The sequence below is a fragment of the Lacerta agilis genome, chromosome 14 (assembly GCF_009819535.1).
Source record: "Lacerta agilis isolate rLacAgi1 chromosome 14, rLacAgi1.pri, whole genome shotgun sequence".
NCBI classification, from domain to species: domain Eukaryota; kingdom Metazoa; phylum Chordata; class Lepidosauria; order Squamata; family Lacertidae; genus Lacerta; species Lacerta agilis.
In genome coordinates, this window is record NC_046325.1 from 48,757,251 (window position 1) to 48,776,700 (window position 19,450).

Below are 19,450 nucleotides of genomic sequence, written 5' to 3' on the forward strand. Positions count from 1 at the left end.
GTGCCATCATTGGGGGGTGGAGCACAATGTCCTCAGTACGCGGATCAAAAACAACAGACAAGTTCACAGGAACCCCCAAAAGGCAATAGAAATGTATAAAAAGTTATTTATAAGGGAAGACTAGATAAAAAATGAACACACACACACCCAATTATGAACAAACATGAAATATGCTCACTGCTATGTAACCATTACAATTTCTCCAAATTCCACAAACATTAGATGAGGTCTCCTGGATTACATCGTGTTTCATGCTTCCTTAGAAACAAAAGTGGATCATTTATTCCAATTGGCAACTGCAAATCCCCTTATCACCTTGTGTTTGAGGCTTGCTAACGGTGAGAAATTATCCAGTTTTGTTACTGATGAAGCAGGATGCAATTCAGGAGATCTCAGCTAACATTTTAGATACACTGATGACATGGAGCTTTATTTATCTGTAACCTCTGAATCGGTTGTGGCTGTCAACTGTCCATGTCAGTGTCTGGACAGTGGTGGGCTGGATGAGGGCAGCAACAGGCTCCTTGCTGGGATTGTTGTCTGTTTACCTTTCTGTGCAATATAGTTTACACGTAATGTTGCACTCACCTTCTTTCCGCCACCTCTTGCATGCTCCAATTCCCTCCCTATCCTCCCTTTAGTTTGCTACTAAAGGCAAACAAGGCAAACTGTGGTTTGCACAAAACACAGGTTGCTTGGTTCAGGTGCAACACAAACTGTTTCCCCACCCACCCCTGCCACCATGAAATGAGGAAATTGGAGCAGGAAAAGGAAGCAAACAAGCCTAATCTGATTCTATGAAACCTGAAACCCAAAGGCCTGTATTAAGAGCCTCTTTCCTATAAAAAGGCCACCACTCAATAACCATCATTTCTGACCACCGGAAACTTCATCAAGAACACTGCTACTTTCTGTTCTTGGCTTCTAAGAAAGCCCTGCCATCCCTTCACCAGAGCTTTTCAAACAGCTTTCAGATTCTGCTCCAGGGGAACCTGAGTTCTAAGTGGAGAAGATTCCCTGAAATATATCACTTACAAACTCAGGAGAGGTGTGTTTCAGGACACAGGCTCTGTTCGTAGGGGGCAATGGTGAAGCCTAGCAAGTCTGACCAGTGACTGAGCATGCATCCTATAATTCAGCCCCGAATCAAGGCACAGGCGCTCCATGACACATGTGAAGCATCCCTCAATAGAGGAGAGACTGTAAGCAGGATTTCTCTGACAGTAGAAACTTTGAAACCCACTGTGCTAAAGGAAACAACCAATACTCTGGACTGCTGCCTACCTCCCTGATTTCTTTGATTTTGGACCCTCCTTTGCCTATAAGGGATCCACATTGGCTTGCAGGAACGACAAGTCGCAGTGTTACAGGAGGCTTGCTTGTTACCGTGCTGTTTGTCATCGAAGCATTGATATCCTGAAATGACAGTGTCAAGAGGAATTAGGCAAGGATTTATTAGTCCAGTGGACACTTGAGAGGAACAGCTGAAGTACTTAGAGAAAGAATAATTAGGAAGAAGTGTGATTTCACTGCATATATTCCACACTGCACTTAAAAACCTTGAGGCACAATCCTGCTGATATTTTTCTTCTGCAGGATTCAGATACCTTTCTGTGCCTTGCACAACTACCATTTGTTTCAGCGGGGTTTACACAAGGCAAAGTTACTTGTTAGTTTTGCCTAAACAGTGTCCAGTGGAAGGATTTTAGTTGTCATTAAACAGCCAACAGGTAGTGATCATCCATAAACATTTTACACTTTCAATGTGCAGGGGGGAAATGCTGAGAAAGCAGTCAGTGAGCACTGTACAAGTCTACTGAATTTTTTATTTCTAATTTTCACATTGGTCACCAAATATTTTTGTGCACACAATTTTTCATTTTGTAGCATGCAAATAGATGGATCCAGTTCCATATCATATTTTACTAGAGAGAGTTGTATGGGATTAGTGAGCCAGGAAAACGGGGCAATCTTCCTGCCCCTTCATTACTGTCTGTGTAATGCGGGTGGCGCTGTGGTCTAAACCACTGAGCCTTGGGCTTGCCGATCGGAAGGTCGACGGTTCGAATCCCCGCGATGGGAGTGAGCTCCCGTTGCTCGGTCCCAGCTCCTGCCAACCTAGCAGTTCGAAAGCACGTCAAAGTGCAAGCTGGCCACATGACCCGGAAGCTGTACGCCAGCTCTCTCAGCCAGTAAAGCGAGATGAGCGCCGCAACCCCAGAGTCAGCCGCTTCCCTAGTGTAGTATCTTGGGGGGGGGGGGTAGTTTCAGGTATCCATATTAGATGCTTTAGAATTGTTGCTGTCTCCCCAATTCAAATTAAAAAGTAGGACACAACAAACAGGGATTTTGTCTCTCTCATCTCCACATGCAGCCAGAAGGGACTGATTTCCCCCAGGGAATGCAAGGAGGAAAATTAATGATCAGACAACATGCAAATGGCCTGTTATTCCGCTTCCACTGTTACTGCTGTGAGCATTTATAAAACAAATTCTGTATTAAAGCAAACATAAGGAAATTAAAACAATATCTGTAGAGTAGCCTGAGGTATGGGGAATTTCCATTTACTTACTTCTTCAAATTTTAGTGCAATCATGGAAAAAGCCTTGAAAATGGCATCTGTTGGGCCCGTTATCGTCACAATTCTTTCTGGACAGGAGCCTTCTGAGATGTTGATTCGAGCACCACTCTGTGGAAAGGGCAACCCCCCCCCCCAAAAAAACCACATTTATTTGTAAAGAATCTACTTAACAGTTTACCAGCCTTGACTTGAAAAGTACGCTTTTCAGTGTTGTCCAGTTTAACAGCATGTATGTATCCCCCACCCCACCCCTTGCAGAGGCAAGGTAGAATTAACTGAAGGAATGGCAAGGCAGGTCAGACACAGCCACTGAAATGACTGAAATTAAGGGCAGTTCTTTGAAAAAAATAAAACAAAAGCTGACACTGTACAGTCATACCTCATGTTGTGTTAGGTTCATGTTGCGCCTTTTCGGCTTGTGAACACGGCAAACCGGGTTTTGCCATGTGCGTATGAGCTTTGTGTGTGCGCAGAAGCTCTAGTTACGGACTTTTTGGGGTGCGAATGGCACCCTGGAACAGATCGAGTCCGTAACTAGAGGCACCACTGTAATAGGCAAAAGCACAACATTTTAGGGAAATCGTGAAGAGAGTTGAGAACAAGAATGCTACCCATCAGGTGAGTCTAAAGTTACTTATGGGACAAACTTAAAACACATTTGCCAAGAGCTCCATGGTTTGCGCCCATCTTCCCTTCCAAGCTGCTGTGCCTTGGACTGAAACCGATGTAGACTTTCCCCAGGGGCTTTCCAGGGCATACGAAGAGATCACGCAGTGGGCAAATGGCTCCCCTCAAAATTCCCTGAGTGCATCTCAAGACTCATATGCAGGACTTTGGATTAAGGCCACTGTAAGCAAACTAAATCTATATTTTTATGACTTGCATTTATAGCTTACACTTACATAATAGGAGTTAATCTGGGATCCTAGTTATGGGCTTGTTTGTTTTTAAATAATATTGGTACAAAAACCCTTAGAACAATAATATAACTAAGGTACAAGGCTGTGTTAGTTCTGTATTACATAAACTCCAGCTTTTGGAATCCTAGTTGCAGGTAAACTATGGTTAGAGCCGATAATAATTTGCTGCATCGTGACAAACGATGGTTTCTTGCTAACTGGAAGCAGAAGCTTCGAATCTCGTTCTCTCACATGCAGAGGAAGGAAGAAGGCTTCAAAGCAACAAACCCAGGGCATGTTGCTGGATGGGAATTATAGTCTGAATTAGTTTCTTCCTGTTAGGAAGATTTATAATTTAATTAATTATGAAGGACTGTTGAGGAATAATAGCAATGTGTAGTAAGAACAACAAATTATGCTGTAATGCTACAGCTTAAAATTTATTACCAGACAAATATATATGAAACAGAAAAACTGAACTATTTTTGAAGAATTATCAAGAGACTGATATATCATTGCACATTTTTAGAACTGTCTAATAAACTGTTAATAACTTATAAAGGTCCCTTCTATTACAGGAGGGAATACAAATGTTTGTATTCCGGTTTTTGTGGTTCTGTAGCATTTTCATATGAGGACAACCTGACACACACTAAAGTTGCAGTCCTTTATTTCGGCTTACTTAGAAGCAAGTCTCTTTGATTCAACACGAGTAAAAATGGTTAGTATTGAGCTGTAACTCACAATTAACCCCATGGAACAGACTGGGCCATACCAGTTCAGACTGCATGCATACTTCCATGCTTCTCCAAAATCCTTGCATACAGAAATCTAGCATGCTAGGAAGAAGCATAGAAAGCCAGAGAGCCCTTTCCCCTAACATCTAAGCCCTCCTATTGGCACGAAGGGAAAATGTGAGTATTAAGGGACCTTCAGCCCCTTATCATCCTGTGGCTTGTAACAGTTTTCCACATGCTTGGGTGCAAACATGTAGGGGAATCTCTTTTTTTCTAATTTTGTAGCCCCCCCCCCCCCACAATTTTGGGGTGTATGAAGGAACATTCAATGTGTGAGTTCTTTTATGTGGTAAGAAGAGGTGCAGCCTAGACATGTAATTCTTTAGTTCAGTGAAAACTAAAATTGTATTTTAAAGATTAATTGGTGTATATTCAGAGCAGTAATCTGATCTTACTGAATTGTTTTTTGGGTTTTTTAAACAATTACTTTGGTAAGAAGCCCTGAATTAAGTTTTCAATATTTATATCACCAATAATTTAGGGTGGTGTATATGGAATTATTCCATTTTATCACCACAATCCTACAAGGAACATTAGGCTGAATGAGGGTGACTGCCCAAGTTCATCCAGGAGATTTTCATAGCTCAGGTCCCCTCTTGTCTAAATTCAGAGCACTATGCATGAGAAGGGAACATAACAAAAGATTGTGAATTACAGTTCATTGCAGATATTTGGTTTTGGTTTTTGGACCACTTGGTGGCAGGATTGAGTCACACATGCGAGCAATACAGCAATTCAGTACCACCACCAGGTATATTCTGAAATTGCAGAAAAATTAAGTCAAAGAGTACAAAATTTACACCTTACCTCCTCCCTCATTTTTTTGACGGTTTCACCTTTCTGTTAAAGAAACAGAAAGCATTTATTAGCCCACACTAACACGCTCCATGAAATTGTAGAAAAATATCAAATAAACTGAGCGGACTCTAAAAAAATTCACCCTCAAAAATGTGGGTCACTGACCTTTCCTATGATGCTGCCGACCTCCTGAAACAAAAGCAAAGCAACATATACATGAATGCAAGCACAAAAGAGAAATACATCTACACATCTATAAATCTTAAAAATGTAAATGGACTAGAGCAGATATAGTCAACATATCTAAAAAGTATCATGTAACTGAAACAACAGAAATGCACAGTTAGGTTGCTAAACAAGGCAGTGAGCTACATAAATGAAATTGGAGATGGTGAAATGAAAGTCCACAGACTACAGGTGAAACTCGAAAAATTAGAATATCGTGGAAAAGTCCATTTATGTAAGAAATTGTTTTCATTAGCTGCTGGAGTTTAATATATGAGAGAGACTCATGACATGCAAAGTGAGATATGTCAAGCCTTTGCTTGTTATAATTGTGATAATTATGGCGTCCAGCTGATGAAAAACCCAAAGTTGAGATTGTGAATTTGGGGTTCTCATCAGCTATACGCCATAATCATCATAATTATAACAAATAAAGGCTTGACATATCTCGCTTTGCATGTCATGAGTCTATCTCATATATTACGTTTCACATTTTAAGTTGAATTACTGAAAGAAATGAACCTTTCCGCAATATTCTAATTTTTCAAGTTTCACCTGTAGATATGGCCTGAAATAAATCTATGTTGCCCCAGAGGCCTAGCAAAATGCTTAATCAAGGTGGTTAATAATAATAATAATAATAATAATAATAATAATAATAATAATAATAATAATAATACCAGCATCTTTAACCATAAATAAAATAATAAAAATTACATTCAACTTGTTAACAATCTTACTGAGAAAGCTGTGCTATAGAGCTATGACATCTTTTTAAAAAAGAAGAAAGCATGATAACAGGGGGTCTGTTCATGCTCAAAGCGGAGATATCGGACCATCAAGGATTCCCTGTCCCGTGCCTGACAAGACTATGGACGACAGACAGCCTGCACAATAAATATCCATCTATTGGTGGTAAGTGATTTACACAGAAACATTAACATTTAACAAATTTTAGAGCTGGATGCTAATGCTGCTTGCATTGCTTGAGAAGTCTCATACGCGATTAACACAATGCAGCTGTATAGCTCTCCCAACAGAATGTCATCTGACTTACTCTTGACCAACAAACATTACTATTCATGTCTTAAAAAAAAAAAAACCAACCCAAAAAAACAGTGCATGGATTCATCAGGACAGAGCCAACATTTGCTTCTGCAAGGCAGATACTACGAGCATAAATATTTTTATACATCTTCAAACTTGGCATTTGGATTTTATGGACCTTCTATTTAGGCTGCAATCCTATACAAGGTGACATGGGAGTAAGTCCCACTGAAGTCAATGGGGCTTACTTCTAAGTAAATATGTATAGGATTGCACTATTTGGTTAGTTTCAAAAATTTATGTGCAAATGTTTCTCAGAACATACCAGTAAGGCAACCCAAGTAGTTGCAGTTTAAACAACTGTTTGGAGATTTCGTTATTTATTTTCCAGGTCCCCAACAGTGAAAATGAAGCGAAGCTTATTCATTTATTGAAATATTTATAGACCGCACGTTTGTGAAAAATACAGCAAGGTGTACAACACACAAATTACAGCAAGATAAATAAAAACAATGCTAAATACTGTTTGGTAAAAAAACAAAACAAAACCCAACTTCACATTGCAAAGGCCTGCCTGAAAGAAGGCAAGAATGATTCCTGCCAAACCTCTATTGGCAGGGAGTTCCCCAGGGCTGTCCAGGCCGGCTGCTCTATGGACTCGGTCCCTGGCAAAGGACAATCAAACCCCAGAGTTTGGGGAACCACAAGACATTTGCCATCAATGGAGGCAGAGCATAAGGAGTCAGATTTTGATTTATGAAAGAAAGCTTTTCTCCCCTGCCCCTGATAACGAGAACGAGCCTGAAACACTTAATTTCCTCATAAATAATTGAGAGTGCCTGAAACTCTGGTTGTTTTTTTTCCTTTGTAGCTTAGGAGAAGCCCTTTCATCCCTCCTCCACCCCCATTTTCCCACATCAAATTAGACAAGATGGAAGTCCAGTCCTTGTCTTGCAGAAAACAATTATCTAGCATATGTTTTCTGCCAATGTTAGTGCTGGAGAATATACACCTCCTAAATTTTCAGCTAGTCTGTTCAATAAGGAACTGTTTAAAAACAAAATATCTATTTTATTTAATGATAGAAGCCAGACGTAGCAGAAGTGGGCAACAATGCATTTTGGCACCAAATGAGCAGTGCAGAAGCAGTGGGTGTTATCACTATGCAGGAAACCATTTCCAAAGTGATTGCTTTAGCTATAATGTCATAACAACACCCAGCTGCGCGAGTCAAACAGAGCCATACAGCGCAGCACTTACAAAGAAAGTAACTGACAGATCTAAACTTGACAACGCAACTGACAGATGCCAGAGATCCAAATATTCAGTTATGCTGTCTGAGAGATCATTGTGTGCCTAATGGGGTAACAGACATGTGTGCCTTCAGTAAAGCTATGAGACAACTAACTTGCATTAACATAACTTAACAAATGAAGGGTAATGTAAAGGCTAAGCGCCTGAGCTATGAACTAAAATGCCACCCGGGCCACATACTCTCTCTTAGACAAGCTGCTACCTGTGCCTCAGTCCTTTCAAAGAAGTATCTGCAGAGGGGTGGGAAATTTAAATGACATATGCTTTCATGTACACTAAGAAGAAGCCACAGAAGATTAGTTTTTTAGATGCTACAATATTTTTGTTGCAGCTGACTACCTGGAATGTAGAGGAGAAGGATGCTGTGGCAGCAAGTGGGCAGAAGGAAGATCAATTCTCTTCCTCCATCCTCTCCATTACTAGAATGCATGTCAGTCTACAAATGACAAGCTGGGCCATGTTGCAGATTTCAAACATTTGGTGGATCTCTCATTCTTCAAACAGCATTTCTGTGTGTCTATGGCTATTTTGACTTTTATATAACTTACACAATGGTAAACAAGTTGAAGGAACAATTGTCTGACTTTCTGGAAGTAAAATAAACTCTGTTATTAAGATGTGGATACACTTCTAAAGCTTGCTGCTACAAGGGGGTGTGCAGACATTCTTGCACAGCTCAGAATAGTTAACTGTATCAGGAGCCTTTAACCTTTGGGGCCTGTGGCCACATCTGAATTTTCACCCCACCCCAATTTTATTTGGTTTAGAAGTCTTACACAGACTGACAGCCCACTTACAGTACTTCACTGAAATACATATAAAATAGTTTTGCAACTTAAAACAGGAAAGGAAACACTTTTGAACAAGGGGCACATGGAAAATGGGGGCACATTTGAAATTTGGGGGGAAATGGCATGGGTGCCACACAAAATAGTGGCTATGGGGCATAGCTATTCACATATCTCCCTCTAAGAACTTCTGGCATATGGCTCTCATTAGGCTCACCAGGAGTCCTAATTTGCCCTGCAATGACATCTTCCTTCAGCCACACTTGTAGGGCTGGTAAATCTACAACTGCAGCGGGAGCCTTAAATTGCACTTCCAATTGCTCCAACTTTTTAATGTGCATACCAAACAACAGACACATCCACCTATCCCTAGTTATAATCAGTTTTGCTAGTGTGTAAATAAGGCTAAAATGTTGGGCCTCTAATACTGTTAATAACAAAGCAACCTAAGTGGGTTAAACCACAGAGCCTAGGGCTTGCCGATCAGAAGGTCGGCGGTTCAAATCCCCATGACGGGGTGAGCTCCCGTTGTTCGGTCCCTGCTCCTGCCAACCTAGCAGTTCAAAAGCATGTCAAAGTGCAAGTATATAAATAGGTACCGCTCCAATGGAAAGGTAAATGGTGTTTCCATGCGCTGCTCTGGTTCGCCAGAAGCGGCTTAGTCATGCTGGCCACATGACCCGGAAGCTGGCTCCCTCAGCCAGTAAAGCGAGATGAGCGCTGCAACCCCATTCGTCCGCGACTGGACCTAATGGTCAGGGGCCCCTTTACTTTTAACATACACCCATGTTTCTGACCCACCCTCTGCCCAATATCTTAGTGTAAGGCAAGTTACCTTTCCATGCATAAGAAGACGTATAGTGAGTGTGACATTGAGGCCCCCTTCCGTCACCTTCGGATCTTTTGTGTTCATTCTTGTCCAATATCGGCAATTGTTGAATATAGCGTTTCAGGGTGATTTCTCCCCTGCACTTAACCTAGAAAGACAAAAGGTTACCATTCAGAGGTCAATGCTTCTCAAAATGTGAATCAATCCATACAAACTACATAATGGTTCCTATTTCAGCATAACTACATATTATAAAGGGCACACAACCACAATTTTTGTTTGAGGGTCCCATGTTCTTAGTATTCTTCACTTCTGCTCTTTATACGACTGAGCTCCTAAAGCTGATCTGATTATCTAACATGTTCCAGCAAGAGGCAAGAAATAACCCCTGAATATATCTTCATTATTTTTTAGGCTGCCTTTCAGCAAACATGTCTGTGGGTGAACCTACATTTGTTGGTTATAATGTTAGAAATGCGTTATAAAAATGTGACAACAGAGGACACTGCAGAGCAGTGATCTGCCGCCTATTGGAAAATGCATTGAGGATTATATAACATTATTTAACGTTACTTTAAATAACACTTTTACAGATCAATGTAGATCCAGAGGCATACTCTGAAGTTGAGACTTACATGCTATGCAGCAAAAACCCAGAACAGCATGATCATTTGTGAACACAAAAGCTGAATTTTACATTCCAACTTGGTGCAGTGTTCTGTTGAATTGCAGCGAAAATAAACTGATTTCTTTTCACTTTCTCCACCCTTTTCATTTTTTTACTCTAGTGGAACAGATCTTATTTTCTCTTCACGTAGCTCCATAGTGATCATAACCTGATGTCACTGCCAGCAAGAGCGGCAGACGTCTCAAAGACACTGAAGTCAGCCAGGAACTGTTTTTCACTGTAAATCCTGGATGCTTGTCTGTTTTTGTCTAGGAAACTCAGAAGTCCCTTAGTAGCTCAACTTCTTGCAGACCCAAACCCAAAATAGCACTAGGATGTCTCTTTAATTTCTTAAATATCTTAATAAACGGGATGGGATGCTAATGAAAGCTGAGATGTCTGGTGGGGATGGAAAGCAAGAGATTACGAGAAACAATTATCCACATAGAGATTGAGGCTACATATGCACCATACATATCAAGCACACTTAAAGTGCTCCCTCCTAAGAATCCTAACTGTAGTTGGTTAAGGGTGCTGGGAACTGTAGCTCTGGGAGGAGTAACCCCAGAATTCTTTATTGGTGGGGAAGAGAAATGACATCCTTGGAGGGAAGTTTCTAGGATTAGGGTGAAACTGTAAAGCTCCCTTTTTTACTTTTGCTATAGGATGCTGCATGCATATAATATTGTTATATATAGCTATGCAATATATATGTATAGTATTGAAATGTGGTTTTTTTGGGGGGGTGTTATTATATTTTTGCTATGCTATGTTGTTATGAAATTGTTTTTATGGTGCTTCTTTGAAATGCACCCCCTTTTCTTTGTTGTAAGCCACTTTGAGCATGTGGGAAAGCAGCATACAAATGAATGAATGAATGAAACGAGGTTTCAATGTACTTTATATGTATGGTCTTCAACCTGGCACATCTCTGCCAGAATTAAAAAAAAAACCTGAAATCAACAACAAATATGACAACACGTTACTAGCCCAGTTATGGGGAACTAAATCAGTCTAATGGCCTGTAACTTCTTGGGATTTATAGTCTGAATTTATAGTCTAAATAATAATAGTTATTATGAATTTACTAGTCTTCATGACCACACTGCTCAACATATTTATCACCATACTATGGATGCATGGTTGAGACTAAGAAACAGCGACGCCACTACCTCTTTTTCTTTAATACTAGTGCAGGGTGGCTGAATTTGCCGAGCAGAATTGTTGGGTGTGGAAAAAGTGCTTGCCTCTTCCCCTCCCCCCCCCACTGCTTCTACCAGCAAATGCTCCCCAAACATTCCCCAACCTTTCTCTCCTCCAAAAAGACTGATGCTGAATGTTAGCCCAACTGGAAGGGAACAAGTCATGATCTCATGCAGGTTGCACCGTGTGCTACGCCAGCTCTTTCGGCGTACGTTACATGTTTTTCCACAAACTCCTCCTCTTGCATCTCATCATTTGCACTCTCCCAGCTGCACGTCCCTCATCTAACTAAGCCCAGGACGGCACCCCCTCTTTTTTGCCCCCCATCCTTGCAGCTCATGCCTAAACACCACATGCAAAAGACCGTCATTGTTAAACAGGCTGCAGTGTTTGGCACTGGAGGAAGATGTTAGGTTCCACCCCCACCCCCCACCCCACCCCCCTCCAGGCTCCACATCTTCCCTGGCCTGCCTCCAGTTCCGTCAGAAGCACCCAATTATCTTTAGTTATTTTGGGCAATTGTGTCAGCGAACACAGCAACTAGGTAAGGGATGAGGGAGGTCACGCAGCACTGAGGTGCGACACAATGCTTGTTTTCTTTTATTTGTTGCTTGTTGATTCAGTATATTGAAATCTGAAAGGCTCATTTCAAAGCTGCTGTTGCTCAAGCAAGAATAGGACACACTGGCCTTTAATACAATTCTCCTCAGGGAACAAAGGCTTCTTTTGGCAAGGCTACAAGGGCCGCTTGTTGGAGGTCACACACATCTTTCCAGTCAAGCACGATTAATACTCGCAATGCCCACGACCCAGGCGAGGATCCTTTCAACTACATAATGCTGGTATTATGAGCTCAGAAATCTCAATTTTAAAATGGGCTCCTGAAATGGAACCATAATTTAATTATTTTCCCAGCAGCCTGTACCATTTTGTTTCATCACTTTGTGCCACAAGGCTAGTAGTTTACAGGAGGCAGCTACTGCCCTCCAGGATTATTTTGCCAGATCCTTTTAACATCTGTTTGTAAAAAGGACTTTATTTGCAACGGCATAAAGAACGACCAGAGACTTATTTACCCAGATAAATCAGGAACGAGTCAGGAAGCCTGCAGGGGTGAGGTGAGCCAAACGGAGGGAAGTGATGGCGACAAAGAAAAAGGAAGCAAGGAACATTTTAAAGGCTGCTGAAAGGGGCTCCAGTGGTTCTGAAAGTATTTTCAGGTGATGGCGCAAGGCACAGAAGAAAATATATAAATTGCATGGTGTGGGATATTGCCAGAGAAGATTTGTGGCAAATAAATCCAAGACATATGTAATTTTGCTTGGGTTAGTTTCAGTGAGAGCTGCAAGCATTAGTGTAATTGAAAGATTAATTTATGAGGGGCAATTTTACTCAGTGGTGTTATGGGTAAAGGACACGCCATTTTAAAAAGGCTGTTTTGGTTCTGGTGCGTATGTGAAACAATCTATTAAAGTGGTGCCTTTCATTTAGTAAATTGCAGGTTTTTTACACTTCCTTCAGTACCCCAAAAAGGTACCAATGCAGTGGTTTGGGCAATTTGAAATAATTTAAATTAATTGTTTAAAAGGCAAGTCAATAATCAACTATTAATGACTAATTAGTCAATAGTCTTAATTATTATTATTTTCAAGCTCATGTGTAACAATATCTGTCAGGGAGCCAACAGTATCCTATGAAATATCAGTCAATTTGAAAATACATACCAATAGATATTACAATTTTGTGTTGCTAAACCTAAACGTAAAGATCCTCCCTGTCAATTAAGTTTTGGTGACTTTTTCTTATTTTTACCCATAATTCTGTTATGCTCCATTTAACTTGCATTAAACAATAAAAGAATACATTTTGTTTGTTGAAACTGCCAAGAAACCTGCTGCAACATCTGGGAAAGTGTGGAATCTGGTGCACAGCGAATTTCCAATATTCACATTAATCTGAGTGGCACATAGGAGATATTTTAATTTAGGAATTCACAAAGATAAAATCCCTCAAGCACCCCTACTGTCAACTTGGGCAAATTTCCACTTATAGTAAAAAAAACCAAAGTTTTGTCTATTTATTACAAAGCCAAGGTCTTAGAAAACGTTTGAAAAAGAAACACAACTTACCACAGACTTGCATAGGGTCCGTTTGTGTATGTGTGTGTACAGATTAGACGGGGAAAGCTAAACATAAAGCCTTAAGACCTTCCTGCAAGTCCTTATATAATGCAAATTAGATGAACCGTCATTTGGGATTTCAGAGTTTATCATTGCCTACATTAATCTGCTCATTAATATTGAGATTAATGCATTTCAAATGATGTAATGAGACAAATTATGCTGGCCTGGATCCAAAGAACACCGTGACTAGTTCTGTGTGCCCAAGAGAGCTTTGGGTGTTTTTCTTAAGCAGCCCACATGCTGCATGGCAAACCTCTGAAAGGTGAGTTTGTGATATGATATGGCCTGCCATGGAAGGGGACAAAGGTGGGAAATCCAATAATGGTTCCCCCTCGATCAATAAAAAGTCAATTAAATATCTGCCAATTTGCTGCCCTGTCATGTGGAATAATCTGCCATTTGAGGGGCTGCTCCTTTACTCTGCTTCATAGCAGAGCTGGACTTTGTCTAACCTATTGGACCAAATCTGTCTGACCTGTATATAACAAATTGATTCCTGTCACGCCACAATGAAGCATCTGGAACCCAGTTTAAACACAGCTTAGTTCTAGCACATGTGGGCTGCAATATGGATTAATTCCTAGGGGGCAGGGGTCTTAGTGGACCACAAGCTTAACATGAGTCAACAGTGTACAGTGGTACCTCTGGTTATGTACTTAATTCGTTCCGGAGGTCCGTTCTTAACCTGAAACTGTTCTTAACCTGAAGCACCACTTTAGCCAATGGGGCCTCCCACTGCCGCTGCGCCACCAGAGCACAATTTCTGTTCTTATCCTGAAGCAAAGTTCTTAACCTGAAGCATTATTTCTGGGTTAGCGGAGTATGTAACCTGAAGCGTATGTAACCCGAGGTACCACTGTAATGCAGTAGCAAAAAAAAAGGCTAATGTTATTCCAGGCAGCATCAACAGAAGTACCGGTATAGTGTTCAGCTGAGCACAGTCAGACATGCACTCTGGGCTTTAAGAAGGCTGATTTCAAAAAGCTCAAGGAACCACTGGGCGAGAAGAAATTCTCAAAGGGAAGGCAGTCTAATGCAAGACAGAATTGGGATTCAAGATAAATGGGTCTTAGGAGACTATTAACTTAACATAAGTTAACAGTGCCTTGGTCAGACCACACCTGGACTCCAAAGTGTCTGGGCTCCAAAATTTAAGGATATTGACAAGTTGGAAGTATGCAGAGGAAGGCAACCAATATGATCAAGGGTCTGGAAACTAAGGCTTGTGAGGAATTGTTGAGGGTGTTTCATATGTTTCACTTGGAAAAGAGGAGACTGAGAGGAGCTATGATGGCCATCTTCAAATATCTAATGGCTGTCACATGCAACATGGAGCAAGCTGCTTTTCTTCTGCTCCGGAGGCAAAGACCCGAACCAATGGATTCTAGTTACAGGAAATGAGATTCCACTTAAACACCAGGAATAACTTTCTGACAGTAAAAGCTGTTTGACAGTGGAACAGACTCCCTCTGGAGGTGGTGGACTCTCCTTCCTTGGAGGTTTTTAAACAGAGGTTGGATGGCAATCTGTCATGGATGCTTTAGTTGAGATTCCTGCATTGCTGGGGGTTGGACTAGATGACCCTTGGATCACTTTCAACTGTACGATTCTGATTCACTGGTATCTTTTGAGGAAAAAATGAAGAAATTTGTATATGGCATAATAACAAAAACTTCCAAGTGGTATACATAAAATATACATTACAATTATTGATAAGAGCAATAGTGACACAGAATTGTTTATTAAGTTAACTGTGTTTGGGTGCCTAGACCTTTGAGATACCAAGGTAACATTATTTTACTGGTCACCTAAATCTCACCCAAAATAAGGACTTCCATTTGATTAAAGAAAATAAATGAATCATATGAGTTTTAATAATTAAATCTAGATCAATTTACATATCTGTTAAATTAGTAGTTTTGAAGAGAAAGAAAGAATTTGTTTTTACATGATACACAAACCATTACATCAGACACCATGTTAGGAGAGGCATTTTCTCTTGCGAGAGAGGGATAATACCTTTTCTACCATCTGTACATGTTAAAATTATAAAGAGTGTTTTTTAAATATGCTGCCCAATTAATTGGCAGCCCCTTTTTAATTAATGAAAAGGTTTTTAATAGATTGATCTAACTGATTAATATTGCTAAATATTTTAGTGCTAGGGGGAAAAGTGTTCTTGATTCTTTGCCATAGCTTACTCTGGGTGGATACGGATAAAGCAGCTGCACAGAGAGCTGTCTGGGCTCAAATTCCTAATCTACTTAAAGAGAGATTTATTAGATTCCATCAGCAATCTGCATCTCTCATAATTCGACAGACGTGTATCTGGGTTTGTAGTATGAACATTTTCTCTGGTTTGTGTTTCTAGAGAAACTTTTAGCTGCGGGTGGAAGACAGCATCTACGTTTGCAAGTAAAATGATTCATTACTGCCTGTAATAAATATAGCACTGATGTTACTCATCATACCATACAAAAGGGATATATATATATATATTCTTAAGAGTTAATTTAAGGTTAATATCGCAGAACCCTATTAACTAATGGACAGCACAAGTCTCACAATGCAATCTGTATGGAAATAAAAGACTTCAGGTTTACATAGAAATGTGATCATTCAAATAAAGATGAATATGGGGATTGACAGGGTAATCCCATGCATATTTTCTCATGAGGCTGGCATCTTAAAAGGTATATCGGACATTGTGCTTTATATTCCTAGTCATTGAACTAAGGCTGCATACACACAACATTTTAATCTGGAATCAATGGAGACCGAGTACTTGTTTTTTCATACGTAGCCCACATGCAATCTAGATCTATTGCATACTGTATTTTTTTCCCACTGAAAAGCAATTCTTGAGCAACTAGTTTCATTCCAAAAATAAATGATTCCTGCATACTGATTCTGCATTCACACAGTATGTTCATTAGGAAACAGATGGAAAATGATGGAAACTGTCCTGTGTTTGTGTGTATACACAACTATCCAATGACACCATGGGTGGATGTATAGCAAGATCACAACCACTGCTTCCTTCTAGGGCATGTGCAGGCAGGGAAAGCTGTAGGTAACCTAATCAAGAGGAGTGTTTTCGAATGGGTATGTACCCTCACACTGTTCAATGCAGAAAAAGCCCACTCACAAACAACCCACTCCAAATTGGCAGCTTTGCCAAGAAAGTGGTAGCAAACACACTGAAAGTGAGCTTCAGTATTTAAACTCACAACAACCCTTTAAGGCAGACCACGTGGAGAGATAATGACTGTGGCAGATCTTCTTTCCCTCCCTCCCACCCACCCACACAAAGCTCTTGGCTTTCCTGCTCCCGTTTGCTCACTATTAATATGCTGGCATTAACAGAGTAGCGCTGAGTACAGTGCTCAAATACAGTACACATGCCTCATGGGCTGAGAGGATATTTATTCAAATTCACAATGCCTATGCTCCAGATCAGCCTTTCACAACCCTGGGTCCCCAGATGTTGGACCACAACTGGTCACTGGTCAGGGATGATGGGAGTTGCAGTCCTACAACCTCTGGGGACCCAGTGTTGAGAAAGCCTGCTTCAGATAATGTGGTAATCTGTAGATAGCCCTGAAATAACTTCTAGGGCAGACTAGACAAATGGCATCACCATCCATGCAATGGTAATGATGGTGGTGTTTTTACGTAAATTGCAGGCATGGGATCCCCAATTCAGATCAGGACCCCATCAAAGGAAGGTGTCAGGGGGCTTTAAAGCTTGATTGATAATCCCACATATGGTGTTTGTACTGGGGAGCTTTTCTTCCAGTGCAAATAGTAAGTGTGCCACCACCCACCCCTACAGCAGGGTTCAAAGGGTTGAAGAGCTCTACCTTCCACCACGATCCCAATCTAGACCAGCCTTCCTCTACTCTAAAATAGAAATAAAATAAAATAAATGGTGTTGTGTGCATTTTGGCCCTATTTTGGAACACCAAAAATAAGGCTATGATTTGCAGCACCACAATGTATTCAGTGCCTTGGTAAAAGGGAGCGTTGAGCTCTCACTTCTGTAGAGAAATAATGGATGCCTAATTCTATTTAAAGCTCTGATACAGAAATGCCAGAACACAAGTCAGTGCTCATTTGAGAAGGATGACGAACCTGTTGTGGTGTCAAGATAACTAAACAGAGGGCTGAGCGTGAAACAGAATCTCTCTCACAGACACAGCAGAGCCATCCATTGTTTGCTTATTGTGCAATGCCTTTTCAAAGTGCTAAATTCATTGTAATGGCTCTTATTACGTGAAAACAATCCCACCTGTTTTATAGGGCCCTAAGCAAGTGAAGTCAGAAATAATCTATCCCAATGACGTTAAGAGAGCTGAGTTATCAAAGCTATTTTTAGGCACCATTGGGGATTCCACCCCACCCCCACCCTCATTCCCTAGCTTAATCCCTTTAAAGAAATTATTCGTGTAGCTATGTACTGCAAGTTCATAAAGAAGATCATAGCAATGTACACCAATAATATGTACAATACAAAAACACATAAGAACTAAAATCACAGCTCATCATTTAACTGTAACAGATTCCTCTCGCCCTTTAATTGTCCACATAAGACTGGTGGCATAGGAAGGTTTTTAGCAAATACTTAACAATTAATACAGAAGACACCTGCTCAATCTCTAATGGAAGAGCATTCCACAGCAACTGGACCAATGTCACTGAAGACTGGGTTTCATGTTGACTCAGGGGCCAATTAGCAATGTTCCTACAGCTCAAAGCTAGGATTTAGGGTCCCAGTAGGGATGCCACCTTTGGTTGGGCAAAATAAATGACGGGTTGGGCAAAATACGGGAATCACCATAATATGGCTTCTGATACTCGTCTCACTGAGAGGATACCGTGTTCAATAGTATTGAAAGCCATTGAGAAATCAAACAAAAGTAACAGGGTTTATTATGTCTGTGCTTGAAGCAGAAATTCAGCCTCTTCTTTGGCTATGCTTGACATGCAGGTTTACAATAGCAATACAGTTATACTCTAATTCTTTTTTTAGCCACAGTTCTCCAAAGGATGGCAGACCTGTTTGCTTATATTGCAAAGTTACTTGGGATAGATATTTTTTGAGCATTTAGGAAAAGCATACTAAAATATCGTTATTCATAATAATTATAACTGCTTAGTCTATGATCCTATGCATATCTTCTTATATATAAAAAATGTAATTCTGTTATTGTGCATCCCCTATTGGAGGATTTGTAGTGCCTCACAATCTTGGATTTTTGCATGAAGTCAGTTTGGGGTAGGGAAGGAAGAGAAGGAAGGCTGCGCAACAGCAGTGTCCATGATGGCATCAGAGTGAGATAGGAGAAATAACAAGAGGGGGAACGTGGTGGTTTTAAACAATGGCAGATGAAGGAGGAATGGAGGGAACTGAGAGGGAAATGGTGACTTTAAATGGCAGAGGTTTGAGTAAAGAACCTTCATGCAGCCGAAGACCTGCAGGCTGCATGTCCTTTCTCTCTCCCATAGGCATTGGGTAAGCCTAGATCTTGGCTGGAGAGGAGGTTATAGCCTTTGCCTGCCCTTCCTTGAGAAAAGGTACTGTATCCTGTTTCAACGATTTGGGAGAAGTGGCTTCTTTCTGAAGCCCAGGCAGAGCTAGGGCCATAGCACTCCTACCACAGGGACGCTGCGGGGGTACCCCTATTGGACATAGGTCATAGGGAATCCCCACAAGATGTGGTTTGCCCTTAGATGCACTTCCAGCGGAGGGGCTGGAGTGGAATAGCAACGACTTCACCCAATGTCTTTGCCAAACCATTCTCTACTGTAACCAATAAAGTGGTGGCCATGTTCAAGGCCAAACCCAACATGCTCTTGTCCTGTGTGGGTATTCATTTCCCAAGGGAACTGTGGGGTCACGGAGCCTTGGCACACAAACCATTGGTTCTCTCATTCACCACAAATAACAGGAAAAGCTTCTGTTTTATATTTTTATCTATTTTATTTTGTTCAGTGATACACTGTATTTCAAACTACACAATGCACAGTGGTTTTTATTAATCATTACAGCTGTCCTATATGTAGTGTAAAAATGAAACAAAAACCAATTTTGAAGAAAGCTACTTTTCTGCTCCATC

The 19,450-nt window shown here is 40.7% G+C and overlaps 1 protein-coding gene across 6 annotated transcripts in view; it reads right to left on the reverse strand.

The window, feature by feature from the left end:
- Positions 1-19,450, reverse strand: part of LOC117058596 (poly(rC)-binding protein 3-like) — a 152,205-nt gene that overhangs the window by 24,036 nt on the left and 108,719 nt on the right. For all 6 annotated transcript variants that reach the window (XM_033169844.1, XM_033169840.1, XM_033169843.1 and 3 more), the window contains exons 2-6: positions 9,285-9,426; positions 5,241-5,264; positions 5,085-5,117; positions 2,573-2,689; positions 1,285-1,416 (exon numbers count right to left, since the gene is read on the reverse strand). In XM_033169844.1, the coding sequence (XP_033025735.1) occupies positions 1,285-1,416; positions 2,573-2,689; positions 5,085-5,117; positions 5,241-5,264; positions 9,285-9,362 (384 nt within the window). In that variant the 5' untranslated portion in view covers positions 9,363-9,426. The remainder of the gene's footprint in view (positions 1-1,284; positions 1,417-2,572; positions 2,690-5,084; positions 5,118-5,240; positions 5,265-9,284; positions 9,427-19,450) is intronic.